Source organism: Carex rostrata, chromosome 5, assembly GCF_964058835.1.
Source record: "Carex rostrata chromosome 5, lpCarRost1.2, whole genome shotgun sequence".
Lineage (NCBI taxonomy): Eukaryota > Viridiplantae > Streptophyta > Magnoliopsida > Poales > Cyperaceae > Carex > Carex rostrata.
This window is the reverse complement of record NC_135922.1, coordinates 6127925-6154570: the sequence shown is the minus strand read 5'-3', so window position 1 is coordinate 6154570 and position 26646 is coordinate 6127925. Positions and strand designations below refer to the sequence as shown.

The window sequence follows — 26646 nt, the reverse complement described above, 5'->3', positions numbered from 1 at the left end:
CGGTCTTTTGAAATTTTGCATCACGTGATGCGTCTATTTTTGAAATTTTGGGCCGACATTTATTATTATTTCCTCCAAAAGCTTATAAAAAAAATTAATTGCTGCAAACTTTACTAGTGGGGTTGTTCAAACGGTTTGGTTTTCCAAACTGAAAAATTTCAATTTAAATGAATCGATTTTCCAGTTTAAATAGATCAGTTCAATTTAAACTTTTCAAAACCAATAAAGCCAAACCAACCAAATTATAATACTTCAAGTATAAATTATATTTAGTTTTGCTCAATCATCACTTAATTTCTTTCATTTTGGTTTAAATATTTTTAAACATCTCATATTTTATAAGAAATTGAACAACTTGTGTATGAAAATATATATTTTTTGTTAATAATGTTACATAGATTTACTTTTGTTTGAACCGAACAAATTAAAATTTATCTTGATTTCTCGGTTTGGTTCCTAATTAGTTGATAAATTTAATCAACTTGATTCAGTTCAATATTTGAAAACCAAAAAAACGATTGTATGACTATTTTACTTTTGATTTCAACCAAACCGACCGTTTAAACACCTCTATTTACCGGTCAATATTTTCAAACTGAATGAAACAAAAAAAACTTGCCACTCGCAACAACAAAAGAGCATTAATTAAGATTGATTTAACTCCCCAAAGCATTTGGAAAGCCAACTCAACATTAGTTAGCCTGAATCAAGCAAATAATTCCATACGTGAATCATACAACTAAATCGTGACTATTCACCCCTGCAGTTCAAATCATACAATGCAATAGAAACACCACAATTCACCAAAAATGACTTTATGTGCAAGTACGTACCGACTTCAATTATTAGTGCCAAGCATAGCTTCCAAAAAGGGCAGAGAATTTTATCACAATACCAATCTTACCATTAATAATCATAATACATAAACTACATGAATTCAACTAGTTCCCAAGTGCAACTTGGAAAGTCGTCTTTTAAGCTACTACTGACAGTTCAAGGAATAAACCAGATAAGGTTTTATTTTAACTACCAACTCCAAAAACCAAACCATACATCTCACTCTAACGGGTACAAACTCATACAGTACTCCACACATAGATTCCATCTGAGAATTTCACACACTTGACTCTGATTTTACCTGGTAAAATAGTATTAAAAATGCAAGTCAATAATGTAAGTTTACAGTGGTATTGAATGTATCGACAACTGCACAAATGCCATCTGACAATTTTGAAAGTTACTGCACCAAACAAATTGTCATACCACCTGGTACAGTTTGAAACTAAACGAACTACATTAAAGGCGCAAATTTATTAAGTCGTCCAAAAATGATGTTTATACTGATGTCTGAAATAGTTAACCATATAACATTTCATTACAATAGAGATATCGGGATTACAAAATATTACCGGGGATGGAGAGCGAGAAATGCTTCTGTCACGTATGGGGCTACGCTCATTGGGGCTCACACTACCCGCCTTCTTTCCTGCCTGAATTTAAAATATTAAAAAAAAAAAATTGTTAGGAACACAAGGACATTGTATACAAAAGATGCTACCTGTCTAGCAGGGAGTAAACAAAAAATTACACATTTTACACATTGCAAAAGATAACTTTAGAGAATCTGTAGGTGAAATGCATATATCAAAAGTAAAGCCAAAAGTACAACTTAAAAGCTTCTACTTTCTGAACCACAAAAGAAATACACAAAAAGAATACTTACAGACACAACAGGAGATTTGGATCTTGAACGTGATCTACAAAGTTTTGAAAAATATTTATGCTTCAGCTAACATATAAGTAGAGTTACAGGAAAATATAAAAAATATCAAAGGCAGCCCCTGCCAAGGTTTCAAGAGAGAGAGAGATGTACCTCGATACAGACCTTGACAAGGACCGGCGAGATGGTTTCTTTATAGGTGACCTACTGCATAATACAGTTAAAATATTAAAAATGTTCTCTTCAATTATCGCTACTGCTGCAAGTATAGCTAACTTAAATTTATGAATGATGCCTCGCCAGTTTCTTTAAGCGATGATTCCTTTTTCTCCTGAATTTCTATGGTAAAAAATGGCTTACATTTATCATACTCTTCAATAACATTTTCATCAATGAATTACTCAAAAAGATGCATACGGAACCCCAAAATTCGTTATCTCCACTGTTGAACAAGTAACCAAGGAAAATGGGCCTAATACTAATTTCTATCATCTTTTTTCTGTATCGGATAATAAAGGAATATATCATAACTGGGTCACTTTATTATCCCTATTGTATCTCCATTTTTTCCTTTGGGTTCTTTACTTTTTCTCTCTTCTCATATTACTTGGAGATGGAATGGAAAACTTAGGTAAAAATTAAAGCCCTACAACTATTCAAGGTCTAAACCTTCAGGGCTTGTTCCCAAAAAAGGTGGAAAAAGACATTCACATACACTATTCCTGTTGTGTTTCGCAAAAAGTATAAATAATTGTGGGGAATTGAAACCATTTCAGCACATTTAAAAAAAAGAAAAAAAAAATAGACTATACATCTGAGTAGAATAGGGAATGAACTACAGAATGCGGGGTATGACTGCAAATTTCACCCAAATCGTGTTATCCATACCTGGGACTCCGACTGTAGCTTCGGCTGCGGCTGCGGCTGCGGCTGCGGCTACGGCTAGGACTAGGGCTCCTCGTATAGGAGCGGCCTCTGCTACGGCTTCGGCTTCTACTTCTGCTTCTGGATAAGCTGTTCCTCTTTGAATCATACTCCCTCACCTGTTCATTGCAAACCCGCCAAAAAGAAAGTCCTCAAAATTCAATAACTGGCTCAATATATGCATGCACTATGCTTCTACAAGCGTAAAAGAATTAAAACAAAAACTATTTTCTTTTTTAATATTTTCATAATTTTTTCTTATCAGTACCTTGTTTGTTATACAAAGTGGGGCCAAGATGCAAACAAGAGAAAGCTGTCAGAGATCATTTTGTCATTTTTTGAGGAAATTTCTTAGATTATGTAAGTTCTCTTTTTGTTTTTCATTGTTGTTTGGGTTTGATATGACAGGATTCTTGTAAATCGCTATGTAAATTTTCTTATTTTCTGGTTATGTACTATCTGTAACCAACTTTGGAAAACATCCAAAAGAAAGAAGGGACATTTAAGTATGTATATTTAGGACAATTCTGAAGTCAATGTTTATTTCTAAAAGTAATTATGTTTTATCATCCTTGGCATAACATACTAAAATAATAATACATAATCAATTTTCAAAATTAATAAATAGGCATGAAATAGAAAAGATATCATGCTCAATTATATATTAAACAAGCCATGGAAGATATAAGTATTAGCTGACCGGTCCAAACAACATTTGCACTAACCAAAATAGTACAAGGTTAGCACTATCCTCACACTGTTCGGATTACCACTGTTTTCATGTACTAACCCCAATAGAACTGTTCTCCCGATATTCTTTGAGAGTGATCCTAAAGTACCCAATGTATGATATGATTTGTTTGTAAAATAAGCAAGATATGCACTTCTGTTATGAACAACATTGGATCAGGATTTGCAAGCACATATAATACACATTTCAATGAGGCAAGAGAAACTGCCCACAAACAATTCCCCTGTTTTCGTACCAACAATGGTTAAACAAAATGATTCAAAACTGCAGAGACTTACCCGTATATAGGCACGAGAAAATGCATTGCGAAACTCTGAGTCATCAAGTTTTTTTATCTGCCATAGCAAACATCTCAGATTCATCCACAAAAATCTTACATAACACTATACTATCCCAATTCTGGTATCAAAACAGAGACTGGCAGCACTCAGAAGAGATCTTCTCGATCATCTCCTAAATTCAGGTAATGGCCACTGGTAGCCTATAAACTTTGTCCTATAATGATGCGTTATATACTGAATAATATAATACAGGCCTAAATAGCTTATCATGTTGAATTCGATTCAAATTGTTTCTCTTTATAGAGAACATGGTGAAGGCCAGAACGAAGGAATACACAAGATTTTAAAAAAAAAAAAAAAAGTAAAAGATACATACCGCATATTTCATGTCATCATAATTTGTGTAATCCACAACCCCCACAGTTCCTACAAAAGCAAAGCACCAATTGTGAGGCTCGATAAAAGCAGGTTAGACCATAATTCCCATACCATGGGTAAACTGAAGGCCTGAAGCATACCAGCCCCTACGCACTGGCCCGGCCCAGCCAGCAACTGGTACCGCAATATCGGTGCCCGTGCACAATTCCTAGCTAGCTAGCACCTGCCGGTCTGACCAGTAATTGGTATGGTAATCCCTTGCTACTGTATTAGAATAAACAAAGGTATGCTCAATAAGCTCCACATCAGCCAACAAATTTTTAAAGGAAGCAGGGTGGCCCCCGCTTCCATTTTGAAATTCAACACCAAAAGTACAGTTTCCTTGAAACTTGGCATTGACCAGGAACAGTTTGACACAAAAATGGGCTCTTCTCCTTGTGAAAAATCCAGCAAAACCAACCAGACCATATCCTGAAGAAACCTCAAAAGCACTGTTTACCAGTACAAATGAACTGATGGTGGCCTACTACCAGTTACTAATGAGCCATAGCTTTCTTGATTTTTATACTTACCTCCACCTTCACGGTAGACATCAGAGAAGCATACGTCACCAGCTCTACGCATGTGATCCTACAAAGAGAAGCAGATATGTTATATGTGCAATTACAAGCATTATGTGCCAAAATGTAAATTACATGAATATAATGAGAATACCTTCAGGTCTTGCCATGAAGCCGACGAAGGCAACCCATTGACCAGAACTACATGCACAGACACAAAAAAAAAGAAATTAAAAAATAAACAGTGGGCAACAACCTAAATTTCAACTTATTCAATGTCATATACTAGTGGAAACATGGTGCAACAAGAAGCATTGTTGTATATATAGCTTATTAACCTTAAAAGTGAGAATTATTCAAAAAGCTCCCTGAGAAAGAAAAAGTGGAACCTATAAAACTACATAAAATTCAGGTCTCTCTCTCTCTCAGTGACACATCCAGCAAAGGTAAATAGGACAACAACAGCACACAACTCATTATCTATATTATGCCTAGTACTATAGGAGAAGAACCTTTAGCTCCTATTGCATCTAGACAGCTCATATAGGCCCCCATTCAGCAAATCCATGGAATAGTGGAAAGGTGGAAAAGGGAAGAGGCTTCTATTCAATATTATAATGTTTGTGTTCGGCACGTTTCTAATAGTGGAAGAGCAGAATTGAGCCTGTTCCAATATATGGAGAAGCCACTCTTCCTCAATTCTACCTTTCCCATTGAATAGTGGGGATGGGATAGAAAGGGCTAAAGTGCAAAAAAAATAGAATTTGACTGCATAATCCATTGCAATTCCACTTTTCACTTTTTCTCAATTCCATCCAATTCCATTTACGTTTGGCAACTATTCCATCACAATTCCATACTTACCCCTATTCCCACTGTGCCAAAGAGGCCATAGCATTGAGGATCTAAAATAACCTGTTAACTAAACATCAGAGGAGAAAGTAGCAGCAGGAGGCCAAATTGAGTCAAATCACAGTAGGAGCCATGCCAACAAGAACCTTCCCAAAAATTGAACAGCTGCTTTCCTTAAAAATTTAAAAAATTGAAAAAAGACAAACCTCGATACTCTGAGCGTCTAGGGATGGCCCCACGGCCACGAGACCCACTGCTATAGCTGCTTGGACGATCACGAGAGGAAGGCCCACCACCACCACGCCCAAAATGAGCCATCTCCACCTTTTATTTCAGCAATAAAAAGATAGCATAGAATTGAGAGATGAGCAATTTGAACAAAGCATCTACAGCTGAGAAACAAGACCAAATTTCTGTCACCTTATATAGGCAGAAAGAGAAAGATTGAATATCTCCAGACCAATGTTTCTCAAGGGATGCTTCTAATTATGGTACAGGGGGGTTATTTTAAGGTTATTTTACATGAAACTTACTGTGCCCGTGTCAAACATCTTTACAGTCATTGCTGTCGAACAGTTCTACAATAAACGAGGTAATTCAATTCCGAAGAAGTTTTGGGTGCTTCACACCCAAATTATCATTTTACAAATAATTCATAAATCCATTTTTAAACAAAAAGGGGGAGTTTCTTCTACTTCTGATGGCACTTGTACTCAAAATCTTCATCTAAAAGTGACTGAACTTTGACAAAATCAACAGATCCTTAATCCAATTGAAATGTAAAATCATCCTTAGTTCAAAGTTCAAATCAAACAAATAAGAGTTGACTCTGCACTGCAGCACATACTGGTAATAAGAAAATGCCACTTGAAGCAATAGTTATACACATACCCGCAATCTTTCGCCATCAAATTTGTATCCATCACGCCCACGAATTGCATCTTCAGCATCTCTAGCGTCTTCAAACTACAACGTACATACAGTAAGTAAAAAAATTACACACTCAGCACACTAACAAAAATGCTACTTGGTACAGCAAGTTTCCCTTGATTTAACAACCAATATACTCAGATGGCATGTTTAGTCCTTGATTGCATGTTTGGTTTTGGAGTAAACCCCATACTCTACCTTTAAGTAGCCAAACGAGGAGTAAAATTGGAGTAAGATAAAATAACATTGAGTTAATCCAAAATAAGTTACTCCACCTCTAGTAACTTACTCCACAGTTACTCCGCCTGTCAATCCCACCGTCACAGTAACATTCATCTTTCAATTTTCTCTCTCTTCACAGTTACTCCACCAAACATGATTAACTTAATCCACTTTAACTAGGAGTAAACAATTTAATCCTTCTTAACTTTACTCCACAACCAAACATGCACTAATTGACAGCTGAGGGTAATTATGTTAATTTTTGTTGAATCAATGACATTGATAAAGCTCCAATTTTGACAGCTCAAGGCTTAAGCGAAAGTAACTTACATGAGACTCTTCAATAACTTAAAACTAACAATGTTCAATTTGGGGTCAACAGCACAATCAAGTTGCCAATACAACACCAGTATAGGACTCAAGTGAGAAGTTAGATATGTTCATACCTCAACGTAAGCATAGGCTGGAGGTCTAGGAGGAATCTTCAAGTCAATGTCGACAATAGGTCCATACTGCAAACTCATAAACAAATAAAAAAAGGGAATAATGAACCAAAATATACGCTTCAGGATACAAAACCATGTACGACAAGAAAGGACCAAAGTACATTTTCATATGAAGATCATGTTGAACTGTACAGATCAACTATTGAGCTTTAAAACGAATATATTGATTCATAGTACAGACCAATCTGCGCTATGCATAGTACCATAGCCTCACTCAATTACAAGTATATATTACAATTCATAGAGAAAGGTTTACATCTAACCCCTGTCCACTTCATATTAAACTGTACTCTTCTCAAGATTGCAAATTTCAACTTCAAATCAAATGAAGTCTTAGAGTCACTAATGAAATTACCTTGTAAAAAAGATCCTCGACCTCCCTTTCACGAATGTTGCCAGGAAGGTTCCCCACGAAAATAATCCTGCCACTGCGTTTGCTCATCCTCTCTACTACATGGAACAAAACCCCAAACCAAATTTTCATAAAAGAGTTGTTTTCAGTTTACTTTAAGCTCCAGGCAAGCATTGCCTAGGTAGCGTTTGTGGAGACAAGGTTATAACCACCACCCTTTCACAAAAGAAGAAATTACACAAGAAGGTACAAGAAAAGGAGAAATTGTACTGGTTTAATGCTTAACCGTAACCAAAAACAGCCCCAACTACCAACGATTCAACGAACAAAACGACATTACTAGTAAAAAAAAAAAAAAAACTTCAAAATAGGGGGTTAAAACAAGAAATAATCGAAACTAGAAGGGATCTGCTCAAACAAGCCAGGGTTTCTCCATTCTAGGGTTTACAAAGAGCTCACCTAGCGAGACTTCGCGAAATCGAACTGAGTGCGAGGCGGGCTGCTTTTTCTTCTCTCTCTCTCTTTCTCGCTCTCTCAAAAAGACTTTTCTAACTGCGTAGCAGCCGTAAATTATCAATGGATGGGATGTATCAAGACACGTTTCATATCCTCTGTTCAGTATGTATGTACCCAAAATGTGTATCTATTGGTGTAACGAGTCAAACGTGTGCATATGTCTTGTAGGATTCTTTCATGGTCCCACTTATCAGTATATCAACGCAAGGGTAAATGTTCGTTTCTCTTCTCCATGAATCATGCTTTCTAGATTTTTCTGGAGACTGGACCGGTTTGATTTGCCTGTTTATATTGGGCCAAACCCAAAAAGAAATCCAATTACTAATGTAAAATGAAAGGCTCAGCCCATATTCGGCCCGGTTCATTGCGGGTTCGGGTTTGCACTTTTGGTAGATCCTACAAAAACCTAATACTTGATCAGGCGGGAACGAGAATTTACCGTGTCTCCACGTGCGGTGCACGGACCAAACATTCCCGGTTGTTCACACATTTACTTGCGTACACCTGGAGCATCATGTTAGAACTATCAGTTGGGCCCTTATTTATAGTCTGAAAAACCTGCGTCCAGAGAAAAACCATGTCTACATAGATATCACTACGCAACACATCACCCGTAACAATCACCGACGTGGACAATAGCGCACCTCCATGGAGTCGGCATGGACTGGAATGCTTATCACTTGAGGTAACAGAAATTTTTATTTTGAATCTGGTCCGTTAATATGACCATGATTCTGATCGAGCGGTATGAATTCAAGCTCAAATTTTCTGTTACCTCAGAGATTGGTACTCCATACAGTTACTGTCCCTTTCACTTTACCACCTTTCTTTTGAAAAGGAATCGCAATTTCACAATTTTAAGACTTCTGTTTCAACAACCCCCCATCAATCTCTTTCACTTTCATCCATGGCGTCTACCTCTATTGATCCAAGTGAGCACCTCAAAACACCACTCATCACCTCCATTTCAGAATTGGAAGAACTAGAAGAAGAAGTAGGTTCTGACGAGGAGAGAGCGTACGATTCCGATGAGAAGGTTCGGATCACGATCGGCTCTGATGACGACGAGGGATACTCTAGCGACGGTTCCATTCCTCCTTTCTCATGGCGTAAGCTGTGGCAATTCACTGGGCCGGGTTTCCTCATGTGCATCGCGTTTCTCGACCCGGGAAACCTTGAAGGAGACCTCCAGGCTGGAGCGATTGCCGGGTGTTCTCTCCTGTGGCTTCTTTTGTGGGGCACAGTCATGGGATTACTCATACAGGTGTTGTCAGCCCGTCTCGGGGTGGCCACGGGACGACACCTGGCGGAGTTGTGTAGGGAGGAGTACCCGTCGTGGGCCCGGCTGACACTCTGGTTCATGGCTGAGCTGGCACTGATCGGGGCCGATATACAAGAGGTGATTGGTAGTTCAATTGCCATGAGAGTGCTCAGTGGTGGGGTCATACCTCTTTGGGCTGGCGTAATCATCACTGCCTTTGATTGGTATACATACACTTTTACTTTCTTGCCCTTCTCAACTCCCATAATTGTATACTGGTATACTGGTACAAGGGGCAGTTCAGTCATTAGGCTACCTAATATATTTTTTGTAAGTACTTGGACTTTAAAATAAATTGTCGTGAGTATTTAAAAAAATTTGATGGCAACGGTAATAGTTAGTATACTGGTATACTGGTACAAGGGGCAGTTCAATCATATTTAGGCAAACTAATTTTTTTTTGTAAGTACTTGGTCTTTTACTAGAATTGATTGAAATGTATGCATTTATTGTTCTTATCAGCTTTATCCTTCTATTCCTTGAGAACTATGGTGTGAGGAAATTAGAAGCATTTTTCGGGGTTCTAATTGCAACAATGGCCATAACATTTGCTATAATGTTTGGCAAAGCAGCACCTAGTTCTGAGGAGCTTCTATACGGTAAATAACTATAATTTCGTTTCAAATTGATAAATCACTGTTGATGTTGGTTATACAAAATAATTGGCCTTTTGCATCAATAGGGGTTCTGGTCCCACAATTGAGCTCAAAAACTATAAAGCAAGCAGTAGGTGTCATAGGCTGTTTAATCATGCCACACAATGTCTTCTTACACTCCGCACTGGTTCAGTCACGAAAGATCAACATCAACAAAAAGGGACGTGTGAAAGAGGCGATGCACTACTACACTATTGAATCATCTCTTGCTCTCTTTGTCTCGTTCATTATAAATGTATGCGTCACAACAGTTTTTGCCAAGGGATTTTATGGGACCAAAGAGGCTACCAGTATAGGCCTTGAAAATGCCGGCCAACTTTTACAGGTACGATTTTGCTCTCATGAATGGTACAATTCAATGCTAGTACTGTACTGGCAAAATTTTCGTATAGTACAATATACTGATGGATACAGCTGCACTATGATATTTTACTTGTACAGTTCCAGGATATGTCAGTTCAATTTACTTATAATATGTCAACGGGTACAAAACGGATTTGGTGGAAGCATTTTCATACCCTTACCCATACTTGTCTTATTGAATATGGTACAGATCAAGTAAACAGATCAAAAAGGTGTCATTGAATAGATATATATGGGCCATGAATAAAACTATATCATGCATCATCCCATATAAATATATATCTATGTATATAATTTTATTTTCAATAATTACTTAAAAGTGTAACGGTACGAAATAGTCATTACCCGTACCCTTATTTGTTATGTTACTAAAAGTCATTGTGGTATCCTTATTCTATGTAGACAAAATATGGAAGTACGCTGTTTCCTATCCTGTACATATGGGGCATTGGTTTACTGGCATCAGGTCAGAGCAGCACCATAACTGGTACCTATGCGGGTCAATTCATAATGAGTGGTTTCTTAAACCTCCGTTTAAAGAAATGGGTCCGAGCTGTAATTACCCGGAGCTGTGCCATTATACCAACTATCATAGTTGCGCTATGTTTCGACACCAATGGATCTACTATGGATTCGTTGAATGAGGCGCTCAATGTTCTTCAATCGGTGCAGATCCCTTTTGCGCTTATACCCCTCATTTTTTTAGTTTCCAAAGAGCAGATTATGGGCTCTTTCAAAATAGGCTTTGTTACCAAGGTACGGTATTATGTTCAATGCTCACTATTTTAAGTTCATATTTTTTTTTTTGGCAAAGCACACATCTATCCGTATGAATCCATATCTTCATTTTCAAAATCCAAACAGTTGATCTCAACCATTCAACATAATATGTATATAAAAATGTACTTGATGCTCACTATTTAAAATTCTAGACCATTCAAAAGTAGTGATTTTTAACCTATCTAAAAAAATAGTTTCTAAAAATAAAAAAGTAAAATCCAATCTCCAACTACATTTTCATGTGGAGATCATGTTGAGCGGTTCAGATTGACTATTTGAACTTTGAAAAAATTCTTGTTTTTCGACACTTGGCTTCAAATTTTATTTTATTATTGTTTTTTCACAGGTGGTGAGTTGGGTGGTGGTGGTGTTTCTAATATTAATCAACGGTTATCTTTTGTTGGATTTCTTCTTGGCTGAGATCAAAGGCTTTTTATTTGGATCAGCTATTTGTGTTGCACTGACAGTTTATCTGGCATTTATCGTGTACCTTGTCTTACGGGAGACATCGGCCTCTACCAGTTTCAGGTTTCCTTTCAGTAAGACTTAAAAAATAATTTATTAACACGATTACGAAAATCGGATGCTTAAATAAATTAGGCTCTTTTAGTTTGAGCAAAGATTTCAGTTGTTATTATTGTATATATATATATATGTAGGATTCTCTAATTATGATATTAATAATTTTTTTTTTTGTAATGACTACGATAATTTTCTTTGATGTAACATGTTTTGAGATAGAAATTAAAGAGAGGCCACAAAAGCATAATCATGGTCTGAATTCTGAGAGGAAACTTTAAATTTAAGCCGATAAAATCAAGTACCAGATAAAAAAATCAATATGAAAGCATTGTAATATTAAATTATCGTAGTTGAAATGGAAACTCAAAACATAAAACTTTAATACCAAAAATAAATATGAGATAAGATATGTAATCCTTTTTTTAACGCATATATAGATACGATATTTCAACTTTGTTTCAACTAACATCGAGAGCTTGTATAAATCTAATTTGGACAATTTCTTGATGTTAAATTTTTCAAGTTCTTAATTTTCACTAAAATCAAAATACTAAGTTTTTCATATGCATTCAATAAAGTAATACATTTCAACAAAGTTTTTCACTAAAATCAAAGTAGTACCATAATTTTTTTCATATTTTCAATCAGTTTTACAAAGCTAATTCGGTGCAAGTGCAACCGTGCAACCAGTAACAATTGTAAAGAGTGAGAAATAAGACTATAAACTTTTATAGGCATCTAAAATTAGGAGACTAAAATTTTTACAGATGGAGTTTGTATGTTATACAAATTAAACGGGTTGTAATATTAATTGAAGAGAAAATGTTTTTGTCCACTGGGTTTTGTCCACCATTTGTCCACAATCTTATCCACTTTCGTCTAACTGTCATTTAATCGTTCACGGTCCCCACTCCGATATTGTCTTAGATCTCTTCGCTCATTCCTTCCGTTTTTTGAATTCAATTTCATATCACTTCTCCCAATCAATTTTCAGATCTCTTTTAACGATCTCTAATGGACATTCCTCCGATCTCTGTATTTTTCATTCTTCGTCTCTACTCCACTAAATATTAATCGTTGTTTCGTTCCTTTCCCTTTCTCTCAAAGAGGAGAACACAAAAATGAATTCAGTCCGAACTTCTAATTAAAAAAAAGGTTTCAATCCAAATTGCCAAAAAAATTTATCAATCTCCTGAAAAGGTTTCGTCCCTTTCCCTTCTCCCATCTCATGATACCTTTTTTTTCGAAACGCGTGCGTTTATTTATTGTACTTCTCAAACTTAGAGACCGAATCGTCTGCCCCCAGAGTCTCTGCGGGTGGGGCCCATTTAAAAACAGTAACAATAGTTAAACCCTTAAACAGTAACCGGTCCCACCCAGCAGAGACTCTGTGGGCAGGAATTTCCTGCCCCCCCGGGGGCAGACGATTCGATTTCCTCAAACTTATTTGAGTATCTTTTCTAACCCGTGACAAGACAGCCCAAAGGTAAATTTTACTAGTGTAAACAACTTACAATTATTATTTTGACAATCAAGATTTTAGTTTCTAATTTCCAAAGTATCAGATGTACGTAGAAAATAATAATTTTGGTCATGGAATAAGCATGTTCCAATTATACCTTTTTTTAATTCATTCTAAAATCTTGATTGTCAAAATAAGTTTTTGTGTTCTCCTCGTTTTTTATACATGATCGCAATGGAACCTTCAATCGTGGAGCGTGATCGAATAAAAATTGTTTTTTTTTTGTTAAGAGCACAGCAAAATTCAAATCTAGTAAGTTATTTCTGTTGAATTTGTTGTTTTCGTTGTATACAGTAATAGATCTAGCATTTCAAATAAAATCTGGATGAAAGAGATGATAGAGAGGCGATATGGAGTATTGATCTGTTAATTTTACTGTATTGCCCCGTTAATTTTACAGTATTCATCTTCTTATTTTACAGTATTCATCTTGTGGAAATTTGGAGGAAATAGATGATAGAGAGGTGATATGGAGTATTAATCTGTTAATTTTACAGTATTCATCTTGTGAAAATCTGGAAGAAAACGATGATAGAGAGGCGATATGGAGTATTGATCTGTTAATTTTATAGTATTGCCCCGTTAATTTTACAGTATTTATCTTGTCATTTTACAGTATTCATCTTGTGAAAATCTGAAGGAAAGAGATGATAGAAAGGCGATATGGTTTAGTTTTAGAAATTTTACAGTATACAAGATTTAATTGAATATCACAGTATTATGTGAAAATTTTACAGTATACAAGATTCAATTGAAAATTTACAGTATTATTTAAAAATTTTACAGTATACAAGATTCAATTTTACAGTATATATTTTACAGTGTGCAAGATTCAATTGAAAATTCTACTGTATACAAGATTTAATTTTTACAGTATACAAGATTCAATTGAAAATTTTACTGTATACAAGATTCAATTTTATAGTTCTGCTGATTCAATTTTACAGTATACGAGATTCAATTGTAAATTTTACTGTGTAGAAGATTCAATTTTACAGTATACAAAATTTAATTGAAAATTTTACAGTATACAAGATTCAATTTTACAGTATACAAGATTCAATTTTACACTATACAAGATTCAATTTTACAGTATACAAGATTCAATTTTACAGTATACAAGATTCAATTTTACAGTATATAAGATTCAACCCAGTGCGGACGCTAATAATTAACTCTAACTGCCAATAACCGCTAATAACTAACTCTAACTGCCAATAACTTCCTATAACTGTAATTTTCGAAAGTACAGTTTGAAAGTACATTTATTTTGTCATGTTGTGCAAGTTGCAATCTTTTTCTAACTATCATGAGACCACTTCAAATAGTTGCTGGATGTTTTGTGATTAACTGATATATTTTATGTGATATATTGTATAATTATACAGCATGTAGAAGTAATTTTATAGTATTCGCGCAAGTCAAAGTTGTGGACAAATGGCGGACAAAAGGCTGTGGACAATTAGACGCTTCCTTAATTGAATTATCTATATAATATAGGCTACCATGCTTTGTAAATTAAAGTGAGTATTTTAATTTGCGCTCATGTCTCTAGTTTCAAAGTTCAAAATGTCAATCCGAGCTGTTCAAATTGATATTCATATTAAATTGTGCTCGAAGACCAAATTTTATATTTTTTGGAAATTTTTTTCTATTTTTTAAAAAAAAATTCAAAATCACTGTTTTTTATGGTCCATAATTTTCTGAAAAACACTGAGATTTTTAGTATTTGAATAAATCGAATAATTGTACTAAAAGGCTTCATATTCACCTCTCCTATAAGTGTTGTTAGGAAAAACATTATTAATTTAAAATTTTCTCTGTTTCATTGAAATGGAGCTGTCCTTTACAGCACAACCTGATATCTAAATGGGAAATGGAGATCTCCGGTATGTTATTTTAATAAAGAATCAGACAAAACATGGCCGCATGTGGTAATTAGGCGGCTAGGTCCTTGGCAAATAGAATAATACAAGTTGCAATCTTCATTGAAATCTATAGTATCTAAGGGGTTTGAAGTAGACTATTAGAGGATAATTTTTTTTTTTTTAAAATCTAAACACACCTTCCATTTAATCAATTTTACTAGTTATAGTAAGGGGTATATTTAATATGCAATTGATTTCCTTGATTAACAAATATATCATTTGTGAACTCTATTCATATTAATTGGGTACATTCAGCGTTAAATTCATGCTACTGGTAACTGAAATATAGTACTGTTATTACATGCTGACAACTCGAAATATCAAAAATATACTTGTTATCACTTCTCAAGTTGATTAAAAGTAAAACCACTATATAAAGTTCAAAAGAAGAATATCCATATATAATATATAACAACCTTTCCTAATTGGTTAGTTCTAAGTAGTGCACCTTTTCTCCTTGGGTATGACTTAGCCATTAAGCACCTTGCTAATCTCTGTTAAGTCTTTTCAAAGAAAGACTTAGCTATTAAGCCAGGGGTGTCAATGACACTTTTTTATCTATTTATTCGATCTGTACTATATTTGATATAATGGGTATGGGTAATATTTTTTTTGTAAACTTATTGGGTACGGATACGGATAAAGATTTTTTTCATTATCTAAACGGGTAAGGGTAAAGCATATTCCATACCCGTTACCCGATCGGGTAATTATAAAAAAAATTATATATATTAAATATATTATATATATCAATGATCAATGAATATTAATTCTCAAACTATTCTTGATAGTTGTGTTACGCTTAATTAACCATTAAAATACGTAAATAAATTTCAATAAATTCCAACAAAATTTTGACCTTTAAAACATGTATATATATTTGTGAAATGAATGTGTTTTAATCTATTATTTAGTAATTAATATTTTTTTTATTATAATAGCACTATTTTTTTTTTCTCTAGATACCATTTCGTTATCTGAAAACTATAACGGGTAAGGGTATAGTATGGGTAAGATAATTCATAACGGATAAGGGTAGAGTACAAGTAAAGACAATTTGTAACGGGTACGGATATGAAAATGCTTTCATCCGACCCTTACCGTACCCGTTGACACCCCTACATTAAGCATTATTTAAAATGTTATTTAATTCGAGCAATATTTGCATTGGTTAATTGTGATCATATTACTCAAAAAAATATTTTGTCAAAGGTGGCCTCTTCCATCTACATATCTGATCATAGCATGGCACGTCACATGATCACACAAGTCACGTGTAATTAGAACCATTAAATCTTGATCGAATATTAAATTTTAAATAAACTAAATTAAATTATATAAAAGAAAAATATGATCAAACAACACATGTAGATCACTATCGTTAAGTCTCTTTTCTTTTATTTTCTTTTGCTTTCTATTCTCTCTCTCATGTAAATATTCGATTTATCAATCCATCGATCGTTCTTTAATTTGATTCCTCAATGCCTCCAGCTGTCCAGCACTATATATATCAATACGCATTTTCGTGCTTATTCAATGCTATTTGTCGTCATATATTTTGGCAGCTCTTCCTTTTTCGCTGTGAAGTCTTGTTGTCCTCTCTCTCTCTCTCTCTTTTCTCTCAGGTAAATATTCCATTCATCAATCCATCCAGGGATCGTTCTATAATTTTTTTCTTAAGTAGGTGCCGCACACAAGAGAATTGAGTCAATGGGTAACATCAAGGTTTGGTTACACAACTTATATAACATCTCTATGTTCTTTAGTATAATAGTATTTCACTGAAGCTTTACTCTGTGCTCCACAACCAAGGGGTGAAATCGTAATAAAGGGAAGGGAAGGGAGGTGAACAATGCCATTTCACCTCATCTCCATCCCGATTTGGGGTGAAGGATTTCGCTAAAATTCCACATAGCGTTCTCCTCTGATCCCTCTCCATTTCACCTTTCACCTCTTTTAGATCAGGTGAACCACCCGATTAGATGTAGTCCGGTGAAATCTCTACTCTGCACAGTGTTTCTCCCTTCCTCTCCCTCCGCATACCCCCTTCTTGAGCTGTCTTAATAGGTTTTAATTTTAGTTGTTGTACTTACATGAGATTTTAATTGATATTATCTGTGTTACAATCTGGTAAAGATATTGACAGAGCAGCTTTGTTTCATGCAATGCACAAATCATATGTAGTTCTATTTAACTGTATTGTTCGTGCACTGCATGAATTAAAATATGCTATGTCAAAATCTTCAATCAGCTTTTCTCTTCTTCTTATTTTTTTTCTTTTCAGATTTAGTGCAAATTTCTAATAATGAACCAATGCACACAAATCGGATGGTCTTTGGATTCAAATTTAAGTCCTACAGGTGCTTTATGCTTTTGATAAAGGGCAAAATGGATATTTTATAAATTTAAAATGAGTTTTAATATAAAAGACAATAAAATGAGTAAATTTGTGAGTTTTTGAAATTTAGAGGAAAAATACGTAATTTCAAAGTTCAGAGGAGCAAATATGTAATTTTGAAGTATTTGAGGGGTATACGTGAAATTCCCCCAAGTTTTAATCAGTCATCTTTTCTATCTTGTAATAATTTGCACCAATTCAGGCTAAAGTATTTTTTTTATCCTTTTTTTTTTGGGCATTTTTAGGTCCATGCTTCAAATTTTAATCCCATTTTGGCCTTCAAATACTCTATTCAAGCTGACAAATAATGGGGACCCACCAACCAGAGACTTCAAATAACTACACTGAAGAGCAAGTCAGAGTGGTTCGTGAAATCAGAAAGAACAAGGACTACTATGCAATTCTCGGAGTAGAGAAGAATTCTAGTGCTGAAGAAATCAAAAGAGCTTATAAGAAATTATCTCTTAAGATTCATCCTGACAAGAACAGGGCACCGGGGGCAGAGGAGGCGTTCAAATCCGTACTTGAGGCATACAACTACCTCAGCAACGAGCAATCGAGGAGGAATGATGATCAGACTGAGCAATCGAGTTATGATCAGACTGAGCAATCGAGGAGGAATGATGATCAGACTCGAAGTGAAAATTATAGTTATACCCGCCGTATTGTGAAATGGGTGGCGGTGGTGAGTTTGGTGGTGGCGGTGGTGGTGGGTGATTGGGTTGGGCGGCGTAGAAAATCTAAATTGGAATCTAAGAGAGGGCACAAATACATAAACAAAATATTGTCTGAATTATTAGAGGATTTTTCTAATTTTTAGCTGATAAACTTAAGTACCAGAAAAACCACTATGTTTTATTTTACTTTTTTTTAAAAAAAGTCAAAAACCCATTCCATTGAACAGGAAAATAGATTACATTATCAGTATGTAAGCATTATAATATTAGCCCATTCCGTTCCGTATCCATATCCAGAAAATAAAAAAAGAAATATAGATATCGTTTTACCACTATCCGCTCCATTTTCACCCTGCCCCAGCCACATTTATATATTTTTATATTTTATTTTTTAACATCTATCTAAATTTTCTAGTTCTGCACTAGCTTACTCCATTTCATCATCTGCATAATTTCACAAGAACTACATTGACAAACTTAAAAATATATCTTTGAAACATGAGAATGGCAAATAATTTCTTCAATAATTGTTAATTTGTTCTAAGAAAAGAAACAATTTCTTCAATATTCATGACCAATTAAGGAGTTCAATAGAATGCATTTTTCACACAAAACCATAAAAAAAAACCTTACGGTCTTGGAATTTCAAGTTTAAAACCACCTTCTTCTTTTTTTTTTTTGCAATTTTTGAATTCCAAAATCCAAAAAAATAGTGGGTTTAGACAATTTTCAAAGAAAAAAATTGCGGTTTAGAAAGATTTTAAAATTTCTCAGCTAGAAATGTAGATTTTAAAATTTAATATTGTCTTTTACAACAATAAAAATTTCGATTCTATTTCCTAGTCCCACTAAACGATATAAACAGTTACAAATCTCTTTCCAGTCTAACATCTCCATTTCTATAACGAGTCATAATCTTCCGAGGTAATAGAATATTTCTTCTTAGATCCGCACCGTCTGATCATGATCCGGGCAAATCCAGTCCGAGATGAAATGCCAAGGACCCTTCAATATTCGTGTAGATTCTGATCGGACGGTGAGGATTTAAACAGAACTATTCTATTACCTTAGGTGATATGAATAGATATAACCCCACGTCTTTCATCTAGGAATTAATTTCTCGCTTGGTGTTCATTGGTCCGGTTTGGTTGGTTTTGATACGAATCAAATTAGTTTGGATCATACAGTTTGGTTTTTTTGATTTAATGGTTTGGTTTGGTTTGTTTTTTAAAATCCAATTATAATTTATGTTTGGTTCGGTTTGAAAATTTTCACAACTGAAATAACTGAACTAACTAAATTTTTATATATTATGAATTTGGTCCAGACTACCTCGTTTAATTTCCTAATCAATTGCTTTAAATACTTCGGTTTATTTCTTAATATCCCATTAACTTCTTAATACTCCGATTTATTTTTTAATATATTTCGGTTTATTATAAATCAATTGCTTTAAATAAAAAAATTATATATTTAGGTCTGAACCAAACAAACTAAAGTAAAACTTTGGTTCAGTTCAGTTCAGTTATAATTCTAAATCGGTTCGCTTCAATTCTATTTTCGAAACCAAATTATAACTTTGGTTTGCCTAATTCAATTCAGTTTTAACTGAACCGAACTGAACCGTCTTTTTGCCCACCCCTAATAAAAAAAAGTGATCCAAGAGGCTGAAAACATGATATCCCTCCTCATTTCTTCCGAAAGATCAATACAGTTTGATGTAATTCGCTCTCTTTTTTTGATATATACTGGTATCTAGTTTGTTAAGTAGATGCTTTCGTAATGGAGCTTTATTTAAACATTGGTCCTGTAATTCTCAGAGCATCTACATTCCTAAAACTCACAAGGGTTTCTAAATAACTGTTAACTACTTTTTAGAAATTATGGCCTCTAAAGTTTCTAACCTTCACATCTCTGAAACTCATTTTAGAGTTTCTATTAAGCCACGTCAGCAACAAATTAAAAAGGAGAAACAGTTTGAGCCAATCATTTGGCCAACATAGAGTTTATAAACAGTTTCTTAATAAGAAACTTTCCTGTATAGTTTCTAAATAAGAAACTCTCTCACATCCCTGAAACTGGATTAGAAACTGCCACGTCAGATTAGAAACTCTAATAGTTTCAGGGATGTAGATGCTCTCAGTAAACCAAATGCTGATACTTTCCTTTCTGGAAACAAAATTTAAAATCTACTACAAGTTTCTTCATAAAGATGTCGTAAATCTGGTATTTGCCATAAATTTGGAACATGAATATGCTGAAAACATGATATCCCTGCTCATTTCGTCCGAAAGATCAATATAGTTTGATGTAATTCGCTCTTTTTTTGATATATACTGGTATCTAGCTTGTTAAGTAGATGCTTTCGTAACGGAGCTTTATTTGAACATTGGTCCTGAAATTCTCAGTAAACCAGACCTTCAAAAAAAAGGAAATTCTCAGTAAACCAAATGCTGATACTTCTTTTGTGGAAACAAAATTTAAAATCTACTACAAGTTTCTTCATAAAGATGTGATAAATCTGATATTCGTGTAATTAAATTTGTTTTCTTTAGTAATTGTTGATTGCTCATATACTCTCCAAATTATAATTGATATGATTTATTGGCAAAAGCAACGTTGTTTTTTCCTACAACATTGAAATTTTTTTTTGTTATGTAACATCACTTTCAGTTTGAAATCTTTTCTTATAGTTGACTTCAAAGTTGATTCAAAGAAAAAGTGAAACCAACTAATATAGATTTTATCAGAATTTCATTATTAACATGGCCCTAATTTGAAATTACAGACATAAACTGAGTGTCTACAATTTCACGTTGACGACACATTTTATTTATTTATTTTCTCAAAACTTTGATTTTCAACACTGATTGACTAAGAAAATCAAAATTTAATGTGTTCTCAATTTGAAATTATGACACTTAATTTATGTCCGCAATTTCAAATTACGGTGTCAAGGAAGCATGAAAAATAATGAAATCTGACCTTCTTTCAATTTTAGTATCTCTATGTTGAAATTTGAACAACTCAAATATAAAAAATAAATATGTGATTTGATGAAGAACTTATATCTGATGTGGACAATATTTTGAAGTTTCAAGTTCTTAATATTTCACTAAAATAAAAATAGAATGATTTTCATATGCATTTAAAGTAAAGTGACTAATAAAAGTACTGAAATTAATTTGAAGCTATAAAAGAAATTTCTGAAATTTATTTACAGTTAAATTACAAAAACTAATGTACTCATACAATTAATTTTGATTATTTTTAGCATTCAGAAATTGCAAAAAAAAATTCCGAACATTCCACACATTAATTATTGTCAACAAATAGAAAATAAGGCATGTAAAATTGAAATTAAATTAACTTGTTATATCCTAGTCCCCCAAAACGACAAAAAAAGTAACAAATTTCTCCATTTCTATTACAAGACCACAACCTCTGAGGTAACAGAATATTTATGCTTAGATCATGACCGTTCGACCGTGATCTAGGACAATCCAGCCATTTAATATCGTCACAGATTCTAATCGGACAGTGAAAATCTAAACAGATATATTATATTACCTTAGGTAATTTCAATAGCTATAACCACACCTCTTTCATCTACGAATTCATTTCTCGGCTTCTCGCTCTCAAGTCTTCTCTTCTCTTGTCTTTCTCTCTCTCAGGTAAATATTCGATTCTTCAATCCATCGCTCGATGCCTCTAGCACTACTGATACACATTTTTGTGCTTATTCTATGCAATTTTTTCCTTCAATTTAGTTTTATACTTAGAAACCTAATCACGAGATCACAAAATGCAACTCTAGTAAATTGGGGCTGGATTTCTTGCGTTCCTTCAAATTAGGGTTACTTGGTAGAGATTTGGGATTTGTTATATTTTTCCTGATCTGTGCATCTGAAAAGTTGAATTAAAGAAGCTAATTGAGGATTGACAGTTCATCTAAGCAATTTAAATTTGTTATTTTTTTTTTCTCAAGTAGGTGCCTCACACAAGAGAATTTAGTAATTGGGTAAAATCAAGGTTTATATGTGAATTTAGTTATTAGGCTTTAATTTAGTTGCTGTTCTTAGAAAAAAAAGGTGGGCTAGCTACCTTTTGTACTAGATAAAATTTTAATGGATATTGTCTGTTACAATCTGGTAAAGATATTGATAGAGCAGTTTTTGTTTCATGCAGCATACGGGTCATAAGCAATGATGTTTTGACTCTATTGTTCGTGCATTGCATGAATTAAAAACTGCTCTGTCAAAATCTTCAATCTGCTTTTCTTTTCTTTTCAGGTTTAGTGCCAATTTCTAATCATTCCTCTTTTCTATCTGTAATAATTAGCTGCTATGTTTTACAATCGGGTAAAATATTGACAGATGAATTTTTTATTCATGCAGCAATTGAGTCATATTCAGCACTGTTTTGACTCTATTGTTTGTGCACTGCTTGAATTAAGAACTGCTCTTTCAAAATCTTCAATCAGCTTTTCTCTTCTTCTTCTTATTTTTTTTTTTCTTTTCAGATTTAAAGTCTTTTTTTTTATCCATTTTTTTTTGCCATTTTCAGGTCTATGCTTCACATTTTAATCCCATTTTGACCTTCTAATAATGGATGGGAACAAAGATGAGGCATTGAGATGTATAAAAATTGCTGAGTCGTCTCTTGAATCAGGAGACAAACAACGTGCATTGAAATTTGTAAAGATTGCGAAACGATTAGACCCCACCATTTTGGCCGACCACATCATCTCTGCCATAGAAAATCCCAACACTTCAAAGCCTATTCCTCAGAGAGAGAACCACCGTGTTTCACAGCGGACCCACCAACCAGAGACTTCAATTAACTACACTGAAGAGCAAGTCAGAGCGGTACGTGAAATCAGAAAGAACAACGACTATTATGCAATTCTCGGAGTAGAGAAGAGTTCTAGTGCCGAAGAAATCAAAAGGGCTTATAGAAAATTATCTCTTAAAATTCACCCTGACAAGAACAAAGCACCAGGGGCAGAAGAAGCATTCAAAAATGTTTCCAAGGCATTCAACTGCCTCAGTAATGAGCAATCGAGGAGGAATTATGATCAGACTGGTAGTGAAAATTACAGTTATACCCTCCAAAATGATAATTTTGCAAGGAGAAGGCCAGGGAGGAATGCCCGGGATGATTATTTTGATGATTTAGACCCGGATGAAATTTTCAGAACACTCTTCTTCGGCTCTCAGAGAGGAGGGGTTCACCATAGGAGATACCAGCATACACAGAGAAATTACAACACTACCCCTAATCCTAATCCTAACCGTAACCCTAATATCGCCGATGCACCAAGTTTTTTACTCCTGATATTACTCGGGTGCATCATGTTCTTCTTCATTGTAGCATCTTTACCATTCATGGAACCGGAGTACTCGCTCCAGAAGTCACATGCATACCACATAGCGAAGGCCACGGAGGATCGTGGGGTCGAGTTTTTTGTGAAGAGGGAGGATTTTGAACAGAGGTTTCCTAAAGGGGGAGATGTGAGAGTGAATTTGGAAAGGACTGTTTTGCGGGATTACAGGAGTTTATTAGGGCAGTATTGTCAGAGGGAAATGCAGCGACGGTTTTGGAATAGTGGGTATCCCACACCTTATTGTGATAAGCTTAAGAGCTTTGGTACCGCTTGAGGTATCAGTAGTGGTACGACTGAGTGCTTCTCTCTCTCTCTCTCTTTCTGGGGTGATGTGTAGGACCAGTACAGTATAGACTGCTCTAGACTGCTCTGATCTGTAATTTAGTTAGTAGTAAGTCAACTTCTTGACCCGTACCAGTCAACTTCTTGGCCCATATCAGTCAATCTGACAGTAGGATGTTAGTCAACTTCTTGCCCCGTACCAGTCAATCTGACAGTAGGATGTTAGTCAACTTCTGGAATCTGACAGTAGGTTTTTATATAGTAAGTTATAGGAAACCATGGTTAGCAGTACGATGTTAGTCAACTTCTTGACCCGTACTAGTCAGTCTGACAGTACTGATATGTCAAGTTTTTTTACGGGCATTGGACCCTGGTAGTATGATTTCACACCATGATCCGTATTTAACATTACTAAATTAAATTTATATTTTTGCATATATATTTGTCATTCTCATTTGGATACATCATTTTTTCTATGCAGGGTTCTGATACCGATACCGGATTCTTCTCTTTGCTTGCTGCAAACAACTGCTTTACAATGCTCCGAAAATTTAATACCTCTATACATCATGGTGCGAGAAGATCCTATTTTTGTTCTTTTCCTTTTCTTTTCGTATTTTATTTTCCGGAATTTACCTTTTTTGAAATGTTATTGGAGTTACCTCTTTATGATATAATACGGTAACTTGTCCGTAACTCCACAAATTTTATTTGTGCAACATTGCATCGGCCATAGACATACCTGGTACGGGATGGTTCTAAAACAGGTACAGCAAAATACTGGTAACCAGCAGTCCCTTGTTTTCATTGTCATTGGCTTTCCTGGAAAGCAAAAATCCTGGAAAATATCAAGCGCCTTTTAATTTTCAGGAAAATTCTAAATAATTACTTATTTTGTTTGACAGAATCATGTTAGATAACATAGGGGTTTAGTTTATACAGTCTAAAATACCACATAAGAAAAAAAATTGATTATACAGCCTAGAAAAAAAATTATATGTGAATTTGCACAACTCGTTTGTATATTGATATAATAAATGAGTATGCATTTTAAGATGTATAAAAAAATTTCGAAATAATATTTATAAGTGAGTTCCTGACCGAACCTACAAAATATTTGCTGGAATTATTCTTCTAGCTACCGACCTCTTCTTATCACCTGTAACGGATTATGAAACCCCCTCAAAATGACCCGCTTTATTAAACTTCACAAATTTGCATGCACAGATTACGCTGCATTCTTTCCCTTTTTTTTGGGTATAAACTGCTTTCTGCTTCTCTAAATTTCTTACCCTCGGTACCATAAACAAGAAACTGGTCCTCTAAGGTAACATAATATTTCTGTTTAAATTTTGACCATCCGATCAAAATCCTGGACTTAAATAGTTGTGCGGATTCTAATTAACGGTCTAGATCTAAAATAGTATTTTCTGTTACCTTATAGTGATATGAATTCCAGGATAAATATCTGAGATAGTTCTCCATTCCCTGTGGTAACACAATATTCTATTTAAATGATAACCGTCCGATCAGAATCTGGACTTCGATTGTCGTGCAGATTCTAATTTAACGTTCCAGATCTAAACAAAAATATTCTGTTACCTTAAGTGATATGATTCCCAGAAACAAGGGTAAATTTCGCTGGAGGTCACTAAACTTTGTTATTTGTCACGAATTTGTCACTCAACTTTGATTTGTCCCTTTTGAGTCACTCAACTTTGTTATTTGTTCCAATCAAGTCACTCCACGTTTTCCATCCAAATTTTTAACGGAATATTCCTATTCCGTCCAAAAAATTAACGGAATATACCCATTCCATCCAAAATTTTAACGGAATTAGCATATTCCATCCAAAAAACTAACGGAATTAGCATATTCCGTTAAAAATTTGGATGGAAAACGTTGAGTAACTTGATTGGAACAAATAACAAAATTGAGTGACTCAAAAGGGACAAATCAAAGTTGAGTGACCAATTCGTGACAAATAACAAAGTTTAGTGACCTCCAGCGAAATTTACCCCAGAAACAATATCTCGAGGTAGTTCTCCTTTCCTTCTTCCCTCACTCTATCAGTCTATACCCACTATCTCTCTCTCAATCTGAAACCCTAATCAACTGTTGTTACGAGATGCTTGATCCTTCAAATCGCCATCGCTGATACCTCGTGCACCGAAGACTCATTGATCAAGCTTGATGGAGTCGGTGTCGCACCAGCTCCACTCATGGAAGCCATTCCAGCTGCACCAAACCCTAACAGCAGAGGGACATCCTTCCAAACCCTACCTCTTCCCCACCAAAAAGCCGTGCTGCTCCGATCGGTCCACTGCTCCTCCGACGATCCTCGATCCGGATCTGTCCAGACTGAGCCTCAGAGAAGAGAATAACCTGCCTAGTAGACCCCGAGATGATACTTTGTTCGTTCAAGGCAAGAAATTGCTTTCTCGTATGTAGTTCATTAGTTGATTTGGTTATATTAGTTGAAATTAGTTTTTTTTTTTTTTCATGAATTTCTCTTTTGCAGGTATAAATATAAGAGAGAATTAAATTACCAGGCTAGATGTATAATGAAAATTTCTTCTTCATTAGGGTAATGTCTGAGTTTTTTTTTTTTTTTTGCATAAGCAAGGTTTAAATTAAAATTTGAAGTAAAATTTTCTGTTTGTGGAAGTTCAAATTAAAATTTGAAGTAAAATAATCACTTTGTGGTGGTTTAAATTAAAATTTGAAGTACATATACACATATGTACACATGTGTGTACACGTGTACACATATGTACACATACTTCACCATCAAAATAACAAGCAATTTCAATCATAAT

At 34.6% G+C, this 26646-nt stretch overlaps 3 protein-coding genes and 1 pseudogene across 12 annotated transcripts; 3 read left to right on the top strand and 1 right to left on the bottom strand.

Moving 5' to 3' along the window:
- Positions 1-881: 881 nt before the first annotated feature.
- Positions 882-8052, bottom strand: LOC144554192 (serine/arginine-rich splicing factor SR30-like). 6 transcript variants are annotated; one of them, XM_078302488.1, is made up of 15 exons: positions 7936-8052; positions 7480-7574; positions 7065-7130; positions 6358-6432; positions 6000-6044; positions 5673-5790; positions 4769-4815; positions 4627-4684; positions 4053-4102; positions 3674-3730; positions 2609-2763; positions 1874-1924; positions 1724-1757; positions 1410-1490; positions 882-1138 (listed from the first exon to the last, which is right to left on the bottom strand). In XM_078302488.1, the coding sequence occupies exons 2-15, from the start codon at positions 7564-7566 to the stop codon at positions 1115-1117; spliced, it is 948 nt and encodes a 315-aa protein (XP_078158614.1). In that variant the 5' UTR covers positions 7567-7574; positions 7936-8052; the 3' UTR covers positions 882-1114. The 6 variants fall into 6 exon arrangements, with proteins under 6 accessions (XP_078158614.1, XP_078158613.1, XP_078158618.1 ...); XM_078302487.1 differs by having other exon boundaries at positions 1874-1927; positions 7480-7571; positions 7936-8004; XM_078302492.1 differs by having other exon boundaries at positions 1874-1927; positions 7936-7981.
- An 810-nt stretch (positions 8053-8862) lies between these two features.
- LOC144554203 (metal transporter Nramp3.1-like) lies at positions 8863-11811 on the top strand. The gene is made up of 5 exons (XM_078302513.1): positions 8863-9477; positions 9776-9912; positions 9996-10294; positions 10735-11088; positions 11459-11811. Exons 1-5 carry the CDS (start codon positions 8900-8902, stop codon positions 11660-11662), a joined length of 1572 nt encoding a protein of 523 aa, XP_078158639.1. The 5' UTR covers positions 8863-8899; the 3' UTR covers positions 11663-11811.
- A 4675-nt stretch (positions 11812-16486) lies between these two features.
- Positions 16487-24532, top strand: LOC144554006 (chaperone protein dnaJ 49 pseudogene; annotated as a pseudogene). 2 transcript variants are annotated; one of them, XR_013511507.1, is made up of 3 exons: positions 16487-16514; positions 22726-23832; positions 24309-24532. The product of XR_013511507.1 is annotated as a chaperone protein dnaJ 49 pseudogene, transcript variant X2 (transcript). The 2 variants fall into 2 exon arrangements; XR_013511506.1 differs by lacking the exon at positions 16487-16514 and adding an exon at positions 21792-21833.
- Positions 16639-18348, top strand: LOC144554009 (uncharacterized). 3 transcript variants are annotated; one of them, XM_078302188.1, is made up of 2 exons: positions 16639-16709; positions 17728-18348. In XM_078302188.1, exon 2 carries the CDS (start codon positions 17790-17792, stop codon positions 18300-18302), a length of 513 nt encoding a protein of 170 aa, XP_078158314.1. In that variant the 5' UTR covers positions 16639-16709; positions 17728-17789; the 3' UTR covers positions 18303-18348. The 3 variants fall into 3 exon arrangements, with proteins under 3 accessions (XP_078158314.1, XP_078158315.1, XP_078158312.1); XM_078302189.1 differs by lacking the exon at positions 16639-16709 and adding an exon at positions 16725-17151; XM_078302186.1 differs by lacking the exon at positions 16639-16709 and adding an exon at positions 17256-17467.
- Positions 24533-26646: the final 2114 nt, after the last annotated feature.

Coding starts and splice junctions, on each gene's coding strand:
- LOC144554009 (XM_078302188.1), top strand. CDS start 17,790: ATGGGGACCCACCAACCAGAGACTTCAAATAACTACACTGAAGAGCAA.
- LOC144554203 (XM_078302513.1), top strand. CDS start 8,900: ATGGCGTCTACCTCTATTGATCCAAGTGAGCACCTCAAAACACCACTC. Junction 9,478..9,775: donor ATCATCACTGCCTTTGATTG/GTATACATACAC, acceptor TGTTCTTATCAG/CTTTATCCTTCTATTCCTTG. Junction 9,913..9,995: donor TTCTGAGGAGCTTCTATACG/GTAAATAACTAT, acceptor TTGCATCAATAG/GGGTTCTGGTCCCACAATTG.
- LOC144554192 (XM_078302487.1), bottom strand. CDS start 7,566: ATGAGCAAACGCAGTGGCAGGATTATTTTCGTGGGGAACCTTCCTGGC. Junction 2,764..3,673: donor TTTCTCGTGCCTATATACGG/GTAAGTCTCTGC, acceptor TGCAATGAACAG/GTGAGGGAGTATGATTCAAA. Junction 1,758..1,873: donor TTGTCAAGGTCTGTATCGAG/GTACATCTCTCT, acceptor AAAACTTTGTAG/ATCACGTTCAAGATCCAAAT.